We start from the raw sequence: 25375 nt of genomic DNA on the forward strand, positions 1-25375 counted from the left end.
ATAAAAACATTTCATAGACAATTAGGGCATATTTTAAAAAATCAGACCCACTGTGAGAAAACAAAATGAATAATTTACTTGGTGATTTTATTAAAAATTCTCCAACTGAAAATGTGCCTTCTAATAAGGGTATTAACTATGGTGAATCTGTCTAATGAGTACCAGTGAGAATAAGAGACTAAGTTAAGGTAATAAGAATTGAATTAATTTGCCTTCTTGATTTCCCCAGGTTATTAGAAGTAGTGAGTTTTATGTTGTCACTTCATGAATCTGAAATGTCTGAGTCAAGGACAGTCTCAGGTCCAAAGCTAACCACTACTACCAAGGTCTTGAACCTGCCCAATGATTGCTTTGTCTAAAATATGGCAGCTCTGTCTATGTGCAGGATCCTTTACTGTCCAGGCTGCTGTTTGTCTGCCAAGGTTAAGTATCTAGCTCATAGATTATTGAGAAGTTTGGTTTCTTCTCCCTCCACCTGCTGCCTGCTTCCTGGCAACTCTTTTGCTTATTTGTATCTCCTTAAAGAGGAAGGGGAAAAGATGCCAAAAGAAAGCAAACTCATTTCACATAATTTGGCTACCTGTTAACTCTGGCAAAAATATTCATGGGATTGAAAATGAAAGTTAATTGCCAAATTCAGTATGTATAAATGGTTTCTATACCAATTACTGGTTTTATCTGTAAGGCTGGGTAAAGATGATATACATTTAGGGCAAAGGAAGAGATACCAAAAACTTGACTTTAGTATAAGCAATTCAAATTCTGATTTGCTGAACCAGCTTCATGCCAAATAGCCATGAGTAGACAAAACTTCTAAATAAGGCATATAGAAAATAAGGTGGTCTTCTTGGTCAGTTATAACATGTCAAGCAGGAAAATGCCAAATAGATGGATATCCACTTAAGAAAATGAGATCTGGTCAATAAAGACCACAGACATTTCTGTAGTCCTAGCTACTCAGGAGGCTGAGGGGAGAGTATTGAGTGAGCCCAGGAGTTTGAGGTTACAGTGAACTATGACTGTACCACTGTACCACTCCAGCCTAGGTGATGGAGCAACACCCTGTCTCAACAACAAAAAAGATCATAGGCATTAGAATTCATTTTGTTACACATATTTGATCAGCATTAGATGTATATGATGTAAAATTCTACTGACTGATAATATTTTAATCATTTTTTTGTTTCAATAAGCTTGGATAATTATAATGATGACAGATTTAAAATTATCTTTATGTTAATAATATTCCAAGAACACAGGTTTTTAAATTTTATTTTATTTTATTGAGACAGGGTCTCATTCTGTCACTCACACTGGAGTGCAGTGGCATGATCACGGCTCACTGCAGCTTTGAACTCCTGGGCTCAAGCAATCCTCCCACCTCGGCCCCTCAAAGTATTGGGATTATAGGCGTAGGTAGACACGGTGCCCAGCCAAAAACACAGGTTTTTATTTCCATCTTAAATTAGCGGAAACCTGCGTGACTTCTCATTCCAGTCATTAAGGATGGGCGGCAGAATAACTACCAGCTTGACGGTCTTCCTTGGACTGCACTGGTCTAAATGACACAGTGTCTAATCTATCCCATTCCTTCGTGATTAACTTTTGCCATTACAATAATATAAACAGATTTTGCTAGTTTACTCACCAATACATTTCCCTTTGTGCACCATGAGCTGATCAGCACTCCCCATATTGAAATACAGAATTTCACAAGAGCCAGGAGAATCTTCACTATTACATGCAGAATACTGACGTTCTCGCCTTAAAAATAAATTTGAACAATACGTTTGAACATTTTTTTCTTTAAGATTAACATAGGAATGTTATAGATTAACATAGGCAAGAATGCCCCTCCATTTTCTCCTGTTTATTACTGTTTATTAGCCCACTCAGAGTCTAACATCTGTTTCTAACTGGGAATTGAGCAGGCAGTGCTAAGGGGAAAGCCATTCACTTCCCCCACTTACCACTGTCATCTTCTCCACATGAAAACCACAAATCCCTAACTCTAGGTCTGTGCTGCCCAATGCTGTGGCTATTAAAATAAAACTGAAAATTCAGTTCATGTGCAGTAGCCACATTTAAGTACTCAATAGCCATACATGGCTAGTGGCTACTATATCGGACAGCACAGATACAGATCATTTCCATTATCATAAAAAGTTCTACTGGTCAGCAGTGATTTAGATCAATTCCACATGTATCCCATATTGCTTCATTCCCATGCACATGCACATCTGGAGAAAGCTGCAAAACAGAGGGGGTTGGAGCCACCACAAATTCCTGGTTTCCAACTGGGCCTCCAGCCATTGAGTGCACATTCCTTCTCTTGCTTGTCTTTGGTAGATATTCCCATCATTCCCTTCCATGACTTCTCCGAAACACTTAAAACCCAACCTCTCCTCTCTTTCTTTTTTTCTACTTTTTTTCTGGTGGGGAGCAATAGCTAAGGAACTAGATCATAATGCAGAAACAATAAATTAGGGGAGAGGGTTGCAAGGAAGAGGTAAGGGAGAGAGCTCTTGATGGTCAGGATTGAACACTTATCAGAAACACTTTGATGATGTGCATGGACAGATCTCTAGAGAGATCACCCTCTCATTCTCAGCATGATTTTGACTTTTACTTTCACTGAGAACATGAGGCGATGAGGAATACAGTCCACAATTTCTATTGTTCCATCTATAAAGTTACTTGGCATTGGCACTATTCTTTCTTTGTGGGTGACTTTAAGGAAGGATGGCTACCCCTGTCCTCAGTCCCATCCCCTACAGAGGTCTCCTCTGGGATCTTAGTCTATTAGTTAGTCCCTTTCTCCTGTATGTTCAATCAGCCCCTTTCTCTGGGCTCCCTCCCACCAGCCTATAAATCTCTCTGATCCATACATTCCCCTCCCTCAACCCTGCACCACCTGCCCCATCCTGTTCCTCATAGTCACATTCCTGCACTTGCTGTCTCCACTCCTGCACTATTTACCCCTCACACCATTGCAACGTCAGTAAAACTGCCACCTCCCTCCACTCGCTCTAAACCTGATTTTTCCCCTTGACTCTTTAATTTTGGTTCGAGGCATAGTCATCCATTCTGTCTCACAGGTGAGAAACCTGTGAGTCTCCTTGGGCTCCTAGATCTGCATCTAATTGGTCTTCAAGTACTACCCTCTCTTCTCTATTTCCCCTGCCCTGTTTAGTTCATCTCCAACTTTCTGCTGGACATATGCAATACTCTGTTATTATCTGGTCTTTCTGCTTCCAATCCTACACATCCTCGCTTTCCTCAAACCCCTCCCACACTGGTGACAAGATTATGTATTATGATACACATATCTTACACCACACATATGTCCACATATTCTTTTTTTTTTTTTTCTTTTGAGATGGAGTCTTGCTCTGTTGCCCAGGCTGGAGTGCAGCGGCGCGATCTCGGCTCACCGCAAGCTCCGCCTCCCGGGTTCATGCTATTCTCCTGCCTCAGCCTCCTGAGTAGCTGGGACTATAGGCACCCGCCACCATGCCCAGCTAATTTTTTTGTATTTTTAGTAGAGACGGGGTTTCACCATGTTAGCCAGGATGGTCTTGATTTCCTGACCTCGTGATCTGCCTGCCTCGGCCTCCCAAAGTGCTGGGATTACAGGCATGAGCCACCACACCTGGCCCATGTCCACATATTCTAAACATCAGAAAACAACAAATACATTGTAGTTCTGTTCAAATTTCTACTTCTAAAGTTATGTGTGCAACTAGGGACACACTGAGATTTATGGAGAAAAGGATAAAAGCAAAGATTTAAAATTATATGCTAGACTTAGTAACATAAATTATGCAGAAGCATCTCTACATCAGCTCTGGCCTCCTCAGCAGATGGTGCTAATGGTCATTTTAGTCTAGGCCATCTTTCTGTTCTGAAGTTTACAATGTGTAAATGCTTGGTTTTAAGGAGTTTTAGAATGTGAATCACCCTATTATGACTGATAAGTACAAACACAATGAGTGTTGACGGCTGTAAGATTAAGGAATAACTAGGATTGAAAAAAAAGTAGAGATAATCTTAAAAGTGAAAGTAAGAAAACGACAAATGTGGTACATGCTGCATGGCACAGGTTGTAGCAGAAACAATTCTGAAGGATAAAAAGTAAATCACAGAGTTTGGAAAGAAGGAATAAAGAGACAAATGCAATGTCATCCATGTCTATTGTTTTTGCCAAAAAGATTCATATATATTGGATGCTTATACTGTCTACCTGGGACCCATCAAGAACTGGGCTTGGAACAACCTTTTGGATTTGAATCCATTCATAAGTAAAACGGCTTCTGTACTCTGGCAGAAACAGCCATCCTAGTGCAAACAAATGGTGTTCAGAAGCTATGACTCTGGTCTCATCATCATGATCTATTCCAGAGTATGGATGTTCATGAGGTTTGCAATATTATTATAATATTAAAAATATCACCCATGTTATCAGTTTTGCCAAGTAACTGTGGCAGTTCTCAACCTACATGGATGAAGCGTGTTTCAAATAAAATTACCAAGTAGTATTAATCTAGGTCTTTAAAAAGAACAGAGAATGAAACATAATACAATTTTAGATAACTAAATTAGGCAGCTAGGAGCTTGATACCTGAAAAAAGAAAAAAGGATAACCTTTTTTTTTTTTTTAAAAGCCAAGTGGCAAGAAAAGAGATGACAATTTTTCAAGTGGGGACTTGAGAATTGGGCTACCATCCAAAAGATTGCTCTACCATTATGATCAATGTGTAGATGTTGGGGCAGGAGGGAGAAAAAGGATCTCATCTGAGACACAGGGGCAGGGATAGTCTCACCTTCCTGTCTAACTCACCAAGATGCCACAGAAAATGCTAGTTCTAGGTCCCTTAATTTGAAACACAGAGCCACTTTGTACAGACAACATTAGTAAGAATTCCTGATATTGTTTAATTTGAGGTAAACCAGTCTATGCCTCCATGGAACCAACTAGAGAAACTGAACAACAGAGGACCATGTCTGGAGAGACGTATCAAGGATCCTCTCTCCCCTACACCTTTATACTTTAATAGTTCCCCAAGATTTTTGCGGAGAGCAGAGAGAATCCTTACACCCTTAATGATCTCTTCTCTGTAAGGATGAGGAGCCAGCAGTTACCATACCTGGCTTTAGAATAGGGAAAACAAACTAGATAACCTAATCTTGTTGATGGTAGATATAAATGAGTGATATATTCCAGATTCTGGGCTACACTATGGTAATCTGCAAAGACAGCAAGTCTGAATATGTGAAGGTAATTTTCTACCATGAGCTATTTTATAGAGGTTTTTTGATTTTTAGTTTTGCTTCTTCTACAAAATTCATATTGCCCACTTATGAGGAGCAACATCCCAGAAGCAAGGCAGGGGGTTGGGGGGACTATGTCTGCACTTCACAAATACAGCCTCGCGCTGAACTGTACACATTAAAATAGCTAATTTTATGTTTTTTGATTTTTACCTTAATATTCTAAAAAGTGAATCCTTCAAGGTGGGAAACGAAGACTTGAAGGACAGAAAATAAAGTTCTTCAACAAAAGCAAAGAGTCTCAGTGAAAAGCCTTTGAGTATCAGGCCTTTACGTTCTTTCCACTAGAATAGTGAGTGATTCTCTTTTCTCTCTTTCTCTTCTTTTCAGCGTGAAAATCTTTTGTTAAATAAAACCTCACTGGTTTTTTACATACCCTAAAGATCAAGAGAAGCAAAACTGCCCTGGTTAAAGAGGCTGTAGACCCTACAAACACCAGAAACACAGTGTCCCACTTTCCCTGTGTCATCTTCCCTCCCTCGCTCCCTCCCTGCATCAGATGTTTACCAGGCACCTACCACGTGTCTTCCAGGCACTATTTCAGGCTTTGAGGAAAACACAGATGAGGGCTTTGCTCTCACAGACCTCACATTCCAAAGCAAACAAGTGAATAACAATTTCAGCTAGTGCTAAGTGTTATGTAAAAAATAAAACAGAGAATTGGAGAGCAAGGGACAAAGCAGGGAAATAGCGTAGAGGGGGGCTCAGGAAGGCATCCCTGAGAAGGTCGCATTTGAGGGGAGAACTGAATGAGAAGGAGGAGCTCAGCAAGCAAAATGCCAGAGGGAGAGTAGTCCAGGCAGAGGGGTCGGCAGAGGCTCTGAGATGGGAAGGAGCTTTGTTGCCCAGGCTGGTCTTGAACTCCTGGGCTCAAGTGATCCTCCAGCCTTGGCCTCCCAAAGTGTTGGGATCACACACACGGGCCACCATGCCCAGCGTGCTATCTCCGATCTCAAAAACAAGCCTAACCTTGGATTCACTGTTTATAGTTAGCCACAAAAATAGAAATGTTTAAACTTAAAACAATCGTTTTCCATATATCTGAAAAGACTTATTTATATCATTGATTTAATTCAAGGGTTCTAATACAACAAAAATTTGTTAGATATTTCCTAGTGAAATTCTCTGACAACTTCAAACTCTGTTGCTTATTGGAAACCCAGATTCAAAAATAATTTAAATTGGGCAGGAGTTATAATCTTAAAAAGGAATGGTTATCAGAAACAGTATTTTTTTAAAAATTCAGTTAACCCTAATAGTAGGTAAACATTAGTGTCAAAATGATTTCTGAACTGTTTTTTTAGTAGTAGACAATTAGGGAAAGAACTAAAATGGTTCCTTCTAATAAACAAACTATATAGAAGTTTATATAAATATTCAGCTTGGTGCCTAAAATGTTTCTTTTCATAGAAGCAAAGTGGTGGTTTTAAGTTCTGCTTAGAGTCTCACAAGAGATGATTTAAACATATAATGAAGGTTGAAGTCCCCACACTATTTAATAACCCACCCCACTCATAAATGGTTTCTGCACTAAAATTCCTTTCTGGTGTACAGGGGGCCACAGCAAATAGAGAGCAAAGTCGCAATTCTTCAGTGAAAAAGATATAGAAGAACAAGTAGTATCTTTTAAGTGACCAGTGGTGACAGGGAACAGCCCAGGAGCCCACCTCAGTAGTAGGGAGGGGACCCCTGGCAGCCAACTGGGGTTCCTGCTCTCATGTAACAGATGTCCCACCTGTGCTCATTTTCAGGGACTCCCTACATCTGTGGTGGGACCTAAGGGATTGTAGACTGAAACACTGGATGATGATGATTCAAATGGAAGAAAATTTTTAAAATCACTTACTGAATTTAAGTTATTAAATGTTAAATCAAATCGTACTAAGGCAAGTTTGTGATGTGTTATAGGCTGTTATAAAGGGGAATGAGGCTGGGTGTGGTGGCTCATGCCTGCAATCCCAGCATTTTGGGAGGCCGAGGCGGGTGGATCACGAGGTCAGGAGTAGTTCGAGACCAGCCTGGCCAACATAGTGAAACCCCAACTCTACTAAAAATACAAAAATTAGCCAGGTGTGGTGGCACATGCCTGTAGTCCCAGCTACTTGGGAGGCTGAGGCAGGAGAATCGCTTGAACCCAGAAGGCAGAGGTTGCAGTGAGCTGAGCCCATGCCATTGCACTGCGGCCTGGGTGACAGAGCGAGACACCGTCTCAAAAAAAAAAAAAAAGGGAATGAGCTACAAAACTAGATTCATGATACTTGGAAAGTGTTAAACGCAATTTAGTTTCATATTGCTAAAAATATACCTAATATATTGCTAATATATTAAGATATATAAGGTTTGAAAAAAGTTATTAAGACTATCGCCTGAAATTTCCATCAAATTTCACTACATCTTTAATGTGGTGAAATCCTTCTACATCTTTCATTCTCCCAGATCAGAAATCCCAGGGACTTACCTAGACCTTCCTGAGGAGTTTGCCCGATGTTTACCATTTCCTACAAAGTCAGGAGAGCCTCCATGTAGAATAGCAGCTGTTCTGTGTGCTCCTGGGTCCTTCTTAGAGGTATGATCTTGGTTTGACAAACTAGCAATTTCCAAACGTTCCTAGAACAAGAAAAGTAAAACCTATTTTAGATGTAAGTCATAAATGGAAGACAATCATGGTACATAATTATTAATTCAGTATAGAATGCAAATTTCAAGCTGAATGTTTACAAGTGAAATAAAATTGAACTCAACTTTTAATCGTTTAAAATTGCTAGAAGGAGGATATTGAATGTTTCCAACACAAAGAAATGATAAATATTTGCAGTGATGGATGTGCTAATTACCCTGATCTGATCACTATACATTATATGTATCAAAACTTCACTATATACACCATGAATATATACAACTATTATTGGTCAATTAAAAAATAAAATTAAAAAAATGTTAATGCCTAAATATGTACTGGCTCAAGAACTGAAGTGCAGGTTATGGTTTCAAGAAAATGTAAATTTTATAAATGAAAATGCTTAGAATCTTGTAATAGTGTAAAAAGTTAGGGAGAAGAGTAACAGGAGATGAACAGAAGAAGGGAGAATCAAAGAGAGGGCAGCGAGTGGCTGACAGGAAGGCAGGTCAGGAGCAAGACAGGAGCACTGGTGGAAACGGGGATCTCATCTTACGTTTTTACGCAGGTTTAGTTTCACATAGGGCAGTACACTTGTCTGTGGAAGTAATTATACAAGACAGAAAGAAAGGCATTATCAGTCCCATTTTAAGGGACAAGTAAAGTGAGTCACAGAGAATGTCACCTTGCCAAGGTCACAGAGCAAGGCAGCAGGAAAGCTGAAGCTTTAAACCAGGAGAAGCTTGCTGGTGCTTCAGTGCCTCTTCCTGCTACCACATCGTGTCCCTTAAGTTTAATGCTCTAATTATGTAAAAGAGAATGAGTAAAATTTTCTCTAATTTCTCCAAACATGTCTAACTGGTTTTTTGCTTCAGCTAGACTCAGGAAAAATAAAGGAAAAAGCACTCTATCCTTTTTCACCACTGCCTTTTAAATCTGCTCTGTTGAATTACTCTTTTTCATCACTGAATGAAATTTCAGGCAGATCCATATAGTTTCTATTCCCTCTTCAGTATCAACAAATCATTTTATTTTCCAGGTATTAAGAATCCTAGGCCGGGTGCGGTGGTTCACGCCTGTAATCCCAACACTTTGGGAGGCCGTGGTGGGTGGATCACTTGCTAGGCCAGAAGTTGAGGACCAGCCTGGCCAACGTGGCAAAACCCCATCTCTACTAAAAACTACAAAAATTAGCCAGCCGTAGTGGCATACGCCTGTAATCCCAGATACTCGGGAGGCTGAGGCACGAGAATTGCTTGAACCTGGGAGGTGGAGGTCACAGTGGGCTGAGATCATGCCATTTGCACTCCAGCCTGGGTGACAGAACGAGATTCTGTCTCAAAAAAAAAAAAAAAAAAAAAAACAACAATTTTAGTCCAGGTTAATTATTAAAGCCGCAATCTCTTCCCTCCCTCATTTGATAAATTACAGTAATTATGTAAGTCTAAATCATCTACCGACAACATAAAACTCTAAATTTTGCCACCTATTTGGGGAGTCTGAAGTACACGGTGAATATTTATTTATTTTTAGAGCTTCATTTTAAGTTGTATTACTGATAGTAACACAGATGTCATCAGTGGAAATAAAAACACTTTGTTTTGCAAAATGTAAATTATTATGGTGGAGTTGATAGGGTACCTGCTTAGCCATTTCTTTCCTTTTTTTCTCTTCTTTTATCTCTTCTTTCCTTCTCTGAATCTCATGCAGGATTTCACGTTGCTGAAATAAATCAAACCATCATCAAATGACAATCTCTGAAACCCTACAACATATAAATTATGGAACTACAGAAAAATCTTTTAACTCTCAATAATTCAAACCCTCTTTTCCTAAGAGATCTGAAAACACAGAATCTTAGTACAAACTGCAGTTCTATCAGTTTTATCAGAGTTCTTACACAATAGGCATTCCCATTTAAACAGGTTTGAGAGTGTGTGGGGAGGGAAATTTACTCCCCATTCTTCATGTTTCCACGTGCAGGAGATTTCCAATACAGCAACACTGTTGGCTTCTCACTTCTTCCCACAGTTGTCTTAGCCCCTCCTGTTTGATATCTGCCTATCTGCAGAGAACAAGCACTTGTGCCTGCTCTCTGTCATGGGGGTCCCAGTCAGCTTGGTGAAGGTGGGCTGAGCAAGCCTCAATGCCTGGACCTGGGGTGGCCATGGCCCAAGTACCATACCTACCTGCCATTCTTCAATCACCTGCATTTTCCAATCAGCTTTCTCAATGTTAAAAGTGGTATTTTGATCTCTATTTTGTATTATTCCTCTAAAATTCCAGATTATAATTATCAAAACTATTAAGAGATTCACCAAAAACCATAACAGCAATAATATAACATGTAAAAACACACCCCAAACTTACAGGTAGCTATAGTAGTATGTCAAAACAAAATTGTTAGCTAAATAGTCACTATCTTCTAATAAAAATTAGCCTTCCTAACAACAAGGACAATAATAAAAAAAACTACAAACTCCCGGCAGGGTGCGGTGGCTCATGCCTGTAATCCCAGCACTTTGGGAGGCCAAGTGGATCACAAGGTCAGGAGTTTGAGACCAGCCTGGCCAACGTGGCAAAAGCCCGTCTCTACTAAAAGTACAAAAATTAGCCAGGCATGGTGGTGGGTGCCTGTAATCCCAGCTACTTGGGAGGCTGAGGCAGGAGAATTACTTGAACCTGAGAAATGGAGGTTGTAGTGAGCCAGTATCATACCACTGCACTCCAGTCTGGGCAACAGAGCAAGACTCTGTCTCGAGAAATTAAAATAAAATAAAAATAATAAAAAAGAACTATAAACTCCTAACAATAACTTGGCTACACACTTAAATAGAAAATAAGTAACAAAATCAATGGCACCTACAAAAAGACAGTGTTAATGTAAGCACAGGAGAAACAAAATGAAGCAGAAACAAAACAAAATGAAAAAAGAGACAGGCGTAAGAACCTAAGAACAAAACACTAAAAGTAACTTTAAGAAATAGTAATATCTGTAGGAAGAAAATTAGAAAGCCTCAACAAAAGATAAAAATAGATATACAAATGGTGCTGGGCACGGTGGCTCATGCCTGTAATCCTAACACTTTGAGAGGTCGAGGCCAGAGGATTGGTTGAGCCCAGGAGTTCAAGACCAGCCTGACAACATAGGGAGATCTTGTCTCCACAAAAAAATTTTAAAATTAGGCAGGTGCAGTGGTGTATGACCATAGTCCCAGCTACTCAGGCAGCTTAGGCAGGAGGATCCCTTGAGCTGCAGTGAGCTAAGATTGTGCCACTGCACTCCAGCCTGGGCGACAGAGCATGATGCTGTCTCAAAAAAAAAGAAAAAAAAAATCCAAAAAACAGAAAACAAAAACAAACAGTCCTGGATGGAAAAAGAAACAATCCTGAATGGGAAGTCTAAATACTGTGAAGATATCGATTCTTCCTAAATAAATATGTAAGTTTTTTAAAAATCAATAAAAATCCCAGGATGTTTCTTTTGTTTTGACTATGGGAAAGTAATTCTGTACATCTTCTGTAAGAATAAATGGGTGAGAATGGCTGAGAAACAAAAACAATGGAAGATGAAGTGATGGGGAGGGGTAGGATTGACTTGTCAGATATTAAAACATTATAAAGATATAATAATTCAAAGAGTGTGGTAGAGATTCAAGAAAAAACAGATGAGTTGAACAGATTATTGACAAATAGAACCTAGTATAGGTAAGCAGTTAAGATGCACTTGAGAATTGCATTTGCAGCCGCCGCTGCACCACCTATAACTCCAGCAGAAGGAGAATGGGGTAAGTAAGGAGGTCTCTATAGCATGGCTTGTATAATACAAAGGAGACTGCCCACAAATCCACAGGTGGTAAAGCTCTTGGCTCACTGCAACCTCCGCCTCCCGGGTTGAAGCCACTGGCCTCAAAAAGCCGCTTGCAAGACTGCACTTTCTACTGCAGGAGTGAAGAAACCGATCATTTCAGGCCTGGTACCGTGGCATTCTGTGAAATTAGACGTTACCACAAGTCCACTGAACTGATTTGCAAACTCCTCTTCCAGCATCTGGTGAGAGAAATTGCTCAGGATTTTAAAACAGATCTGTGCTTCCAGAGTGCAGCTATTGGTGCTTTGCAGGAGGCAAGTGAGGCCTATCTGGTTGGCCTTTTTGAAAACACCAACCTGTATGCTATCTATCCATGCCAAACATGTAACAATTGTGCTGAAAGATATCCAGCTAGCATGACACATACGTGGAGAGCGTGCTTAAGAATCCACTATGGGTCGGGCGTGGTGGCTCAAGCCTGTAATCCCAGCTACTTGGGAGGCTGAGACAGGAGAATCAATTGAACCTGGGAGGCAGAGGTTGCAGTGAGCTGAGGTCACACCATTGCACTCCAGCCTGGGGCAACAAGAGCGAAAGTCTGTCTCAAAACAAACAAACAAACAAACAAACAAAAAGAATCCACTATGATGGGAAATTTCATTCCCCCCCCCAAAAAAATTCTCTTATTATTCCTGACACTTCTGAATGTTGCGTATTTTTTTCCCATGGGGTCAAAAGGCACCTACATATATGACTGTGAGTGGAAAAACAAGGCACAGAAATCACGTATTGGCCGTTTTTCTATTTTCATTCATGTGTGAATTTTTAATATAAATGGGGGGGATGTAAAGCATTAATGCAGATCAAAATGTTTCAGTGAACAAGTTTCGGCAGTTCGACTTTCTAATAATTATAGATAAACCTATTACATTTTTCTGGATAATGCCAGTATCTGGATTTTTTTAAAAACAAGTAAATACTTTTCTTTCTTTCTTTTGCTTTCATGTCAGACGGGTAATGTGCTGATGTCCTAACAAGGTTCACGGGTGGCGTATCTCACATGTGTGTGAATACCCAATCATCAAGCTTATGAACTATAGAAGGATCAAAATAAGTACATTTTTTATTGATGGCAACTAAACGGTTTGTAGCATTCTTATCATACAGTAGATTACACCCATTCACTATATTTTTCTTTTCTTTTCTTTTTTTTTTGAAGACAGAGTCTAGTTGTCGCCCAGGCTGGGGTGCAATGGCACGATCTTGGCTCACTGCAACCTCCTCCTCCCGGGTTCGAGCAATTCTCGTGCCTCAGCCTCCTGAGTGGCTGGGATTACAGGTGCCTGCCACCACGCCTGGCTAATTTTTGTATTTTTAGTAGAGACAGAGTTTTGCCATGTTGGCCAGGCTGGTCTCGAACTCCTGGCCTCAAGTGATCCACCTGCCTCATCCTCCCAAAGTCCTGGGATTACAGGCATGAGGCACCACAACTGGCCTCAGTATACTTTTCTAACTGAGTTGTCCTATATGCAACTACATGTTTTTAATGTTATCTGTCTTCTGTGCAGTTCTTGCAAGTTTGCTATTAATATTAAAATACATTAAACTATTTTTAAACATATAGTTTAAAGAAAGTATTATGAATCACTTCAAGAATTATTTAATAAATGTGTTAGGAAAATGTCTAAGAAAAATATACTTAGGCTTTTTTTATAACCTGAATCAAAATAAGTTCTAGATAAGTTGATTAAAGTGCTAAATAGAAAAAGCAAATAAAAAATTTAAAAATTTAGAAAAATAAATTAAAATCAAAAAGGGAATTTAGATGCATATATTATCTTTGATTTAAAAGATTTTAAAAATAACACGAGTTTATATCTTTATGCAAACAGATTAAAGAAAAATACAAATGGTAACCATTTGATTTATATATTATCTTTGATTTAAATACAAATGGTAACTATTTGTATTTAAACAAACTTGAATTTAAACAAATCTTTAGACTCTCAGCATAGGATATAAACAGGAGTTCATAAAATACAAATGGAAACCATTTAGATGCATATATTCTCTTTGATTTAAATACAAATGGTAACCCTTTGTATTTTTTCTTTAATCTGTTTGCGTAAAGATATAAACTGTCTTATTTTTAAAATCCTTTAAATCAAAGATACTATATACATCTAAATGTTTGAATAAAAAATTTATTCTCTGGCTTGTGCTACTCATTTGGGCATGAGATACTAGTCTTCCACAGGGAAGAAGAAAATAGCTTCTAAAATGCAGTGAATTCCTGTACACCCTCACAAGCTCCAAAAGACCACAGGTGGTTTGGTTAAACAGCTTCTTTTCTCCTCTCTTTTATTTCTTTAAGACCTGGACTGCGGGCTCTAAGGGGCAGTACTGATATGTGTCAGGAGGGAATCACTCATATTTTTCATACTCTCACATGTGTCTACCTTTCTTGAATCAAAGGGTGAGCAAAACTTAAAGATAAGTTTGTAGGCAGAGACAGATAAAACCTACAGTAGTTTGCAATCCTCCAGGCTGGCCATGCACACAGACATCGACAAGAGCATCTCACCTCCTGCTCTTCTTTCCGCTTGGCCTCCAACAGCCTCTGCTGCTCCTCCTGAGCCTGCCTTTCTAGCATTTCTTCATGAAAAGACTTGGGAGGGGGCTTGTTATGCTCGCTGAGAAATGACTGCACGTGGTAAGCCAGTTCAAAGATCATCACCTAAACATGTAAACAAAAATCAACCACAAATGATCAAATAATGGGAAGGCCCAAACAGGAGAGGCTACAGAACAGGAAAGCAAACCAGCAGTCAGAGGCCCACTTAGAATGTCATTATTCATTTTGATATGACATATTCTGAATTCGGTATATGATAGAATCACAGCAGGAAAAAGCTTTTAAAGGACCCATGGCATTGTGTTATTGTCAAGACAGATCATTACCTAGGCAAATAAAAAGCTTCACTTTTCTTTTATAGACCTATTCAACTTACTGGCATTTTCTCTATAATAAATCCAATAAAATATTTTTCTTTAGAAATAAATCTGATAAAACATGTAAGACTGCATGAAAGTAAAAGCTATCTTCCCAACTAGAAAACCTGTCTACAAAATGAGAGTTGGGCAAAGAATACTCATTGCTAACATCAGAGCTTTATCTGTCTACCCAACATACTGAAAATATTCTGTTGGGAGTAGAGGCAAATATTTAAAGGCCTCATTATCTCCTTGTTAGTAACTGATCAATAAGAAGCTGACAAATACTTAGAAAGTACTTTATTTCCACTTAGAGAAGCAGTCACAGATAGAATGTGGAAGAAAAAGGTCTCCCTTTCACACATTCTTTATGTGAACACAGGAAGCCCCTTTCCCTTACCTGCAGGAGACATAAGTCATACTTGGATTGATAAATCAATAGAACAAAGGTTTCTGAGACCCTCCCTGACTGGTTACCCAACCCCAAAGAGGTAAAGAGTGCCAATCCTTTGGCAGATGAGGAACATAACATTGAGATTTTTTTTCTCAGTTACAATAAAGCGATTTAAAAATTCTTATTTTCATTATATGTTTGAAACCGTTTGTAAAGGGCCTTAACAGGGTGGTAAACAATAATAGAAGTCATTGTACACAAAAATATAAAGTTAGTTCATTTGGTATCCTGCCTTTCTCTCAGGGAGCAAATGCAAAGAAAGCACAGCTCTTGTTGGGTGATGTTAATGCATTTTTTCTTACACCAGAAGCTGTGGCATTTACTGGATATATTTCACTTTAGAGTCAGAAACACTAGTCTACAGTCTAAGAGGCAGATTATTCTAAGAAAAGCTCTTCTAAGGAAAGCTGGGGAAAGTAGGCAATTTCTATCATGTCAAAGAGAAACCACTTCTAAACCAAAAAGGAGGCAGGAGCCAAGCTGTGGAGGGTTTTTCTTTTGCTGTTCTATTTACTTTACTAGAGTTTTCTGTACAAATCAATCTGATAAACCTTCTAAGACTGGATGAAAAGAACTACTTTCCAAACTGACTCTTGCCTCCCACTCCCCTGGTGCTACAGGGCTCACTGGCCTCCCTCAGACCTCTGCTCAAGTCTTGGAGGCCTCTCCTGAACGCCTTGTAAAGAACAGCCACTCCACTGTCACACTCTGTAGACCCCTCACCCTGATTTTCTTCATGGCACTTATAACTGCCTGATTGGTTGTGCAGTTATTTGACTGCCTTCTGTCTGTTCCCTTCCCAGTGTAGCCCACAGTGTGGTTTGCTCAGTGGTTTTCCCAGTGCTGGAATAGCACGTGACACATGGTATACAGACAAATATTTGTTGAATAAATTAATAAAAAAATAAACTTTGGCTTTACAAATTTGAAAAAATAGAGTATACTTAAGTTTACTTTTACATGACAAAGAGCTGTGTATAGATTAAAAATCATTTATAAGCAATTGGAAGTGCTTAAGAACAAGCTGTTTTTGAGTATTTATTTCCATTCAAATAATTAAACGACTCCTAGTTTTAAAAGGCAAGTATCAGTGAATGCCATACCACAACGAATCCTATGCCATGCTTTAGTACCTAATTATACTCTATTTTACTTGAAAATAAAAAAAGTTTTTTTAGAATTATGTCTATTTTAGACTTTCCAGTACTCCAGACTTAATGGAAACAAATTTTAGGTAAACAAGAAGAGTGATTTGCACAGTGCCTTCCCATGTTTAATGCCCATTCAAATCTCATTATATGACAATGACTCAGATGAACGCTAGCACAGGCGGCCCTCTGAGACATGGCAGGTTCAGTTCCAGACCACTTCAGTAAAGCAAATGTCACAATAAAGCGAGTCACACAAAGGTTTTGGTTTCCCAGTGCATATAAAAGTTATCTTTACACTACATGGTAGTCTATTAAGTGTGAAATAGCATTATGTCTGTAGAAATCAATGTATATACCTTAATTTTAAAATACTTTATTGCTAAAAAATGCTAATGATCATCCAAACCTTCAGTACGTCATAATCTTTTTGCAGACAGAGGGTTTTGCCTTGATGATGGCTGCTGACTGATCAGGGTGGTGGCTGGTGAAGGCTGGGGTGGTTGCGGCAATTTCTTAAAAGAAGACAACAATGAAGTTGCTGCATCGATTGCCTCTTCCTTTCATGGAAGATTCCTCTGCAGCATTCAATGCTGTTTGATAGCCTTTGAGTCACAGTTGAACTTGTTTCAAAGTTGGGGTCAATCCTCTCCAACCCGGCTGCTGCTTCAAAACAAAGTTTATGAAATATTCTAAATGCTCGATTGTCATTTCAACAATGTTTACAGCATCTTCAGGAACCACTCAAGAAACCACTTTCTCTCCTCATCTGTAAGAGGCAACTAATTATCTGTTAAAGTTTTATCTGAGGTTGCAGCAATTCAGTCACATCTTCAGGCTCCACTTTTAATTCTAGTAATAGACCTCTTGATATTTCCATCACTTCTGCAGTTACTTCTTCCAGTGAAGTCTTGAACCCCTCAAAGTCATCCATGAGGGTCAGAATCATATTCCAAACTCCTGTTCATGTTGATATTTTGACCCCCTTCCGTGAATCATGTATTTAATGGCATCTGGAATGGTGAATCCTTTCCAGAAGGTTTTCCATTTACTTTGCTAAGATACATCAGATCAAATGAATCACTATCTATGGCAGCTGTAAGCTTTTAAAGTGTATTTCTTAAATAATAACACTTGAGAGTCAAAATTATTCCTTTATCCGTGGGCTGCAGGATGGATGCTGTGTTAAGAGGCATGAAAACAACATTAATCTCCTTGTATATCTCCATCAGAGTTCTTGGGTGACTAGGTGCACTGTCAATGAGCAATAATATTTTAAAGGGAATCTTTTTTTTCAGGGCAGCAGGTCTCAACAATGGTCTTAAAATACTCAGTAAACCCTGCTGTAACAGATATGCCATCATACAGCATTTGCCTTTCCATTTATAGAGCACAGGCAAAGGAGATTTAGGATAATTCTTAACGGTCCTAGAACTTTGAGCATGGTAAGTGAGCACTGGCCTCAACTTTTGAAAAGTCAGCAGCTGTATTAGCTCCTAACAAGCGAGTCAGTCTGTCTTTTCATAAGGCTTTGAAGCCACACATTGACTTCTCTTCTCTAGCTGTGAAAATCCTAGATGGCACCTTCTTCCATATAAGACTGTTTCACCTAACATTGACAATCTGTAGCTATCTTCATCAATTATCTTAGGTTTTCTGGATAACTTGCTGAAGCTTCCTCATGAGCACATGCTGCTTCACCTTGCACTTTTACGTTATGAAGATGGCTTCTTTCCTTAAACCTCATGAACCAATCTCTGCTACCTTTTAACTTTTCTTCTGCAGCTCCCTCATCTTTTCTCAGCATTCACAGAATTGAAGAGAGTTAGGGCCTTGATCTGGATTATGCTTTGGTGTAAGGGAATGTGGTGGCTAATTTGATCTTCTTTCCAGACCACTAAAACTTTCTCCATATTAGCAATAAGGCTGTTTTGCTTTCTTATCATTCATGTGTTCACTGGAGTAGCACTTTTATTTTCCTTCAAGAACTTTCCCTTTGCATTCACAACTTGGCTAACTGGTTAGTGTAAGAGGCCCTTTGGCCTATCTTGGATTTCAACAGCCTTCCTCACTAAACTTCATCATTTCTAGCTTTTGATTTAAAGCTAGACATGCAACTCTTCCTTTTATTTGAACATTTAAGGCTATTGTATGGTTATTTATTTATTTATTTATTTATTTTTTTGAGACGGAGTCTCGCTCTGTCGCCCAGGCTGGAGTGCAGTGGCGCAATCTCGGCTCACTGCAAGCTCTGCCTCCCGGGTTCACGCCATTCTCCTGCCTCAGCCTCTCCGAGTAGATGGGACTACAGGTGCCCGCCACCACGCCCGGCTAATTTTTTGTATTTTTTAGTAGAGACGGGGTTTCACCATAGTCTCGATCTCCTGACCTCGTGATCCGCCTGCCTTGGCCTCCCAAAGTGATGGGATTACAAGCGTGAGCCACCGTGCCCGGCCTATTGTATGGTTATTAATTGGCCTAACATCAATATTGCTGTGTCTCAGGGAATAGGGAGGCCCAAGAAGAGAGGGAGGGAGAGACGGGAATGGCTGGTCAGTAGTTACAACATACACAACATTGATCGATTAACTTTGCTGTCTTACATGGGCACAGTCTGTGGTGCCCCAAACAATTACAATAGTAACATCAAAGATCATTAATAACAGATCATCAAAACAGATATAATAATAATGAAAAAGTTGAAACATTGTGAAAACTACCAAGATGTGACACAGAGACATGAAGTGAGCACATGCTGTTTGGAAAAATGACACTGATAGACTTGCTTAATGCAGGGTTGCCACAAATCTTCCATTTGTAAAAAAAACACAATAATCTGTGAAATGTAATAAAATAAAACACAATTAGAGGTATGCCTGTGTTTTTTAAATTGTGGCAAAATGTACACAGCATATTTACTATTTTAACCATTAAATGCATGTTCAGTAGCATTAAGTACATTCACATTGTTGTACAACCATCTCCATCATCCATTTCCAGAACTTTTTCTTCTTCTTAAACTGTACTCATTAAATAACTTTCCATTCTCCCCTCCCCACAGCTCCTAGCAACCACCTTTCTACTTTCTGCCTCTGTGAACTTGACTATTCAAGGTACCTCACGTAAGTGGAAGCATATAGTATTTGTCTTTTTGTTACCAGCTTCTTTCACTTAGCATAACATCCTCAAGTTTCATTCATTTTGTAGCATGTGTCAGAACCTCCTTCCTTATTAAGGTTGAATAATATTCCCTTATATGTATATACCACATTTTGCTTATCCATTCATCTGTCAATGGACACAGGGTTGTTTCCACCTTTTGGTTTTTGTGAATAATGCTGCTATAAACATTGGTATACAAAACTAGTACATCTTTAACAGTTTCTGCCTCTTTTAATAATCAGGACATGTTCCCTTCACAAAAGGAAGCTGTAGTGAACTGACAGGAAAGGCATAGTACTTTTACTAATTACTGCGAACATAGTAAATATTAAAAATCACAAATCAGGACTTCCACTTCTGGGAAGATGGAGTATACCTACTTTTTCCTATTCCTCCTACCAAATACAACTAAAAAACCCCAGACATTACATATAAAACAAGTGTAAGATGACCCTGAAAGGTAAAGAGTAGAAGGCAAACTGGCTAGGGCCTTAGGACTCAAGGAGCAATGCAGATGTGGAAAGGGTGGAGTTTAGGGGGTGGCTGCAGAAGGGCAACATGAGAGATCCTTGTGGTGAGAACACTATTCTGTATCTTGATTGTATCAATGTCAATATCCTGGTTATCACATTGTACTACAGTGCAGCAAACTGTTACTGTTGGGGCAAACTGGGTAAGAGGTATATATAAATATATAATTATCTCAAAATAAAAATTTAAACCAGGCTGAGTGTGGTGGCTCGGGCCTGTAATCCTAGCACTTTGGGAGGCCGAGGTAGGAAGATTGCTTGAGCCAAGAGTTTGGGACCAGCCTGGGCAAGATGGTGAGACTTTGTCTCTCACAAAAAAAAAAAAAAATTAAATCACAAATCAAAAATCCAAGAAATCAGAGGTTTCTCCATAGCTGCATTTTCCATATAACTTCACATTACTTTTCAGTTAGACACTGGAGTCCCCTTATACTAGAAAGAACTTTGGAATCATTCCCAAGGCCTAGTTTTTTATCGAGGCCGTTCTACATTCGCTTTCTAAATCTCATCTATCACTGAAGTTCTTGGAAGCAGCAACTTAAATAGACACAATTTTTACAGCTAAAAGGCATTCCATGGACTGTACTATGACTCATTGTGTTATGAAAAGCAAGTAAAAATCTGTCCAGTTACTTTCTGTGAGGTGAATGGTCATCTTTGGTTATCTCTAATAAAAGTCTTAAATAGACATGGAAGCCCAGGGCACCTCTTCTCAGTGTTCACATAGAGGGATTGTTAAGCATAAGCTGCCAGGGAAAAACACTGAGTGATTTTACACAAAAGTGAGGCAAAGAAGCTTTATACTTCGAGAGAATTGGTCTGGCCTAAGGAAAGCACAGTCATACTCTGCCTCCAGAAGACGCTTAGTCTTGCCTTCCACAGAGAGTTGTGCCACCCAAGAGAGAACTCATATGTAGATCCTAACGTTCAGAAGATTAAAAAAGAATGAGTACTGCACTCAGTGTAAATGCTTAGGTATATGACAGACATTGAAGGAGTAGAATGTGTCTCTAATTATTGAGAAAGAAAACAACAAATTCCTCTGATATGCAAAGGGGAGAGGTGGTCAGAAATTGCTTGTCTGCCACATTTTCCAACAAAAAGGTTCGAGTCAAGATCAAGTCATGATGCCAGATCCAAAGTGTACAAAAAGTATGGCTGGGTTCACATCAACTGTTTTCAGAAAAATTCTTTTTTTTTTTTTTTTTTTTTTAAGAGAGGGTCTTGCTCTATGGCCCAGGCTGGAGTGAAGGAGTGTGATCATGGCTCACAGTAACCTCAAACTCCTGGGCTCACACAATTCTCCCACCTCAGCCTCCTGAGTAGCTTGCACTATAGGCATACACCACCACACCCAGTGAATGTTTTTAGAGACAGGAGCTCGCCATTTTGCTTAGGCTGGTCTCAAACTTCTGGGCTCAAGTGATCCTCCCACCTCAGCCTCCCAAAGTGCTGGAATTACAAGTGTGAGCCACCATGCCAAGCAGTTTTCAGAAACATTCTTCAGCATCAATAGTACCATCTATAGACTACAAATTTCATTAATCCTATTAAATAAATAAAAATCACAATGTTCCCTTTTGTAGAACCAATAAAACACAAAACATGCTACTCAAAATTGGATTTGAGGTGCAATGGGGAAGTTTACTGTCTTCTTTTAATTCCAGTTTAACAAATCTTACCTCCCCACAGTGTTTCTTGGCCAGTTCTTCTAGGCGAGATTTTAATAAATTAACACTTTCATTTGATAGACCTTTGGCATTTTTTAACTCTATTTCAGGAACTCTGGAAAAGGCAAAAAAAAAAAAAAAAAAAAAAAAGAGTTACTCCAGAAAGTATAGCCTGCTTGCATTAATATTTGCTAAATTGAAAGCACTCTGGGCCCGAGGCCCTAAATCTCAAAGGGACTTCAACCATATCCCTGCAACTCCAGTTGACACAGTGGAGTCACCTGCATCCTACAGGGAAAAAGTGGGCTGGCCAAAGCCTTCTGTCTGGGCTGTCAGACTTACTGGGCTTGACCCCTGTATCTAATTTCAGCTTTACAATCTGATTAAAATTTCCCAACATCAATTACTATTTATTTCCTATGATTTGCCCTGGATCCCTAACTCTGAGTTCTTCGCCTTAAAAAAAAAAAAAAAAAAAAAAAAAATCATTCCAGTTCTGCGGCTGACTCTAGCCTAGTAACTTAACCATGTGCTCCTGTGTATGGTAATTCTCCACCCTAGCTTGCGGCCAATGAGAATTAACCTAGCTCTGACAGCTCACTGGCAAGGCCAAGTGCTCTGCACTCAGGTGCACTCTAGCATAAAGCAGGACAAGAATAACTAGGTGAGATGGAGCCCTGGTGATCCCTCTAGCATTTCCACAACACACTGCTGCATCCCAATCACTCATTCTGATCAAAACAAGGTGGAAATGCTCACTTCTTGTATATAAATACATCTAGTCATGCACACTCTCTGCAACTCTGCCTAGAGCTCATCTAAGTCAACATTTTCAACTCAAGGACATTACACAACCAGCCCTCAGGTTTCATTTTATTACCAACCAATAAATATCCAATAACAACTCTCTGAGATTAAACAGGAGTTACTTAATTTTACTGAAGAGATGATGACTCATCACTTTTTTACCAAGCATTTCTGAGTAATTCATGGCATTTAACTCCGTGAAGTCTTGAGTATGCACTTATCTATGCGTTCTCTCAATGCTGCAGTATGATAGGGTGCTATGATCATTATCTATTTCTATAGATAGAAATCTGAGAGAAAGTAGTCTATATGAGGGAAAGAATACAAAAACAAACCATACAGTCCTGAGTCTATGTATGGAATCCTGGGTTAGATTCCTCCCCAAAGAGCTGAGATGGGGCTGAAATTTCTAGAATTCCTCCCCAAAGGTCTGGGATGGGGCTGAAATTTCCAGAATTCCAGAATCTAACCCGGGAGTCTCTCTCTCACAGTGACATCCAGGAATATTCTGCAGAAAAGCAATGTTTTCCTGTACCATATTCAAAAGGATAAGAATATTGCCCCAAATTAAGCTTTCTGTCATAATTAAAAAAATAAATAATCATAATATAGCAATATTAACAGAATGGTGAAAAATTCATCAATGATGCTAATTAAACTTCAAAAACAATTCTAATGTTCTCTTTATTTCCTTGCCATATAATTCATAGTTTATGTAGCTGATATTATGTTTGCTTTTTAACTTTTTATAAGCATTTCCATGTTAAAAACAATCATCCCATAATATTTTTATCAAGTGGACACATTAAGATTTACCTGAACAGTTATCTAGTGCCATGATTCTTGACCAGGGGTGATTTTGGCCCAGGGGATATCTGTCAACATTTGGAGACTTTTTTTGGTTGCCACAACCTAGGGAGAAATGTACTCCCGATATCTAGCAGACAGAGGTCAGGGATGCTACTAAATATCCCACGATGCCCAGGAAGGCCCCCACAACAAAGAGTTATCTGCCAACATGTCAGTAGTGCCAAGGTGGAGAAACCTCATGCTAGTGTTTGACATTTAGATTGCTTCCAATTTCTCTACTTTCACAAATAATGCTATAATTAATATTTTAGCACTTATATATGTATAACATTATAGCACTTATAACTTTTTATTTATTTTGATTTTTCAAGAATAAACACTTTGAATTCTTAAGGCTATGGTATAATAAAAAAATATATATTTGATCTTTGACCCCTGTTCCTGGCACAGAGATCCTATCACCCTTGGAATTTCCTGAGCAACAGGGGTGAGAGAAGCATCTTATGTTTTTCATAACAAACCCCTTCCAACCATACCGGAGTTAGTGCTCATGAGGGAACTCTGGTCAGTACCTGGATAGCTTCAGGATCAGGACTGGTCACCAGAAAAACCAAGCCTTGATTACAGGGTGAGAAATTTCAGCCCCATCCTAAATCTTTGGGTAGGAGTAGGGGGCTGAAGATCAAGTTCAATCACCAGTGGCCAAAGATTAATAAAATTAATCAATCATCTCTACATAATGAAACCTCCATAAAAACCCCTAAACGACAGGGTTCAGGGAGATTCTTGGTTGAAGAACACAGGGAGGTGCTGGGAGGGTGCCATGCCTGGAGAGGGTATGGGAGCTCTGTGCCTCTTCCCACACACCTTACCCTTCATAATTCTTCCATGTGGCTATTCTGGAGCCATATCTTTTATGACAAACTGGTAAATGTAACTCACAGAAACTGAGTTCTGTGATGCATTCTAGCAATTATCGCAACTTAGGAGGGGGTGGTGGAAACCCCTAAATTTATAGCCAGTTATAAATACTGGCTATAAATGATCAGAAGTACTGGGACTTGCAACTAGTGTCAGAAATGGAGGCAATCTTTTAGAACTGAGTCCTTAATCTGTGGGGTCTTTGCTAACTACAGATAGTGTCAGAATTGAACTGAACTACTGGACACCCACATGGTATCAGAAAAGGCATCATGTATTTGGTGTCAGGAAAAAGAAAACCTAGAGAGGCACTGTCTTAATTTCCTTTCATAAATTTTTAATTATCTTTTTTCATTAATGTTTTATAATTAATGTTTCGTTAACGAATATTTTTATAGTATGTATAGTATACCTACTCTAATACTCTCAGGACAGTTTTGGGGGCCAAGAATGGTTACTGACTTCAAGGAGCTCAATTTTGACCTATCTGTCTTTTCATACCCTCCCTATCACTTCTTAGGATAATAAATTCCATAAATTTACCACCCACTGTATAAAGCAGAGTTTCCTTTTACTTGTCCCTTTCCATCTCAAAAACCTTCGCTGGTTCCCCATACAATAAGTTCAAACTACTTAACCCCATCCAGGCCAACCTGCCTTTCCATGTGGGACGTGTGGGGAAAGATTACACCAAATAGACATGCTTAAGTGCTGATGGCTAACACTTTGGCTCTAACTAGTGATTCTCAACCAGAGGTAACATCACCTTCAGAGGGAGTTTGGAAATATGTAGGTTATTTGGTTGTTTCAATGCCTGGAGGACACTCGTGGCACTGGTAGGTGGGGGCCAGGGATGCTAAACGTACTGCAGTGCACAGCACAGCCCTGCACGATGGACACTCGCCAGCAGTGCCCCACTGAGAGGCAGGACAGCTCCAAATACTCTCCCTCACTCTAGGCAGCGAAAGGTCATCTCAGGCACAGACTTGCTGAATTTCTAATACCAGCCACACTCTAACTATGCAAGTGCTTTCAACAGTCACCATGCCTTTATTGTTTTTTTCCAAATTTTTCCTCTTCCTAACTTATGAAGAAATAAATAAAGTTAACACATCAGAGG

General features: G+C 39.3%; 1 protein-coding gene and 1 non-coding gene across 7 annotated transcripts in view; both read right to left on the reverse strand.

The window, feature by feature from the left end:
• Positions 1 to 25375, reverse strand: part of EIF2AK4 (eukaryotic translation initiation factor 2 alpha kinase 4) — a 104339-nt gene that overhangs the window by 73211 nt on the left and 5753 nt on the right. For all 6 annotated transcript variants that reach the window (XR_004030471.1, XM_030814329.1, XM_030814330.1 and 3 more), the window contains exons 3-7: positions 21730 to 21832; positions 14344 to 14496; positions 9590 to 9670; positions 7790 to 7938; positions 1649 to 1764 (exon numbers count right to left, since the gene is read on the reverse strand). Coding sequence is in view for 5 of the 6 variants with exons in the window: in XM_030814329.1 (XP_030670189.1) it covers positions 1649 to 1764; positions 7790 to 7938; positions 9590 to 9670; positions 14344 to 14496; positions 21730 to 21832 (602 nt within the window). In the remaining variant the exon portion in view is untranslated. The remainder of the gene's footprint in view (positions 1 to 1648; positions 1765 to 7789; positions 7939 to 9589; positions 9671 to 14343; positions 14497 to 21729; positions 21833 to 25375) is intronic.
• On the reverse strand, positions 12764 to 12865 carry LOC115835775. The gene has a single exon (XR_004030796.1). It is a non-coding gene; the product is annotated as a small nucleolar RNA U13 (small nucleolar RNA).

The sequence above is a fragment of the Nomascus leucogenys genome, chromosome 6 (genome assembly GCF_006542625.1).
Source record: "Nomascus leucogenys isolate Asia chromosome 6, Asia_NLE_v1, whole genome shotgun sequence".
NCBI classification, from domain to species: Eukaryota; Metazoa; Chordata; class Mammalia; order Primates; family Hylobatidae; genus Nomascus; species Nomascus leucogenys.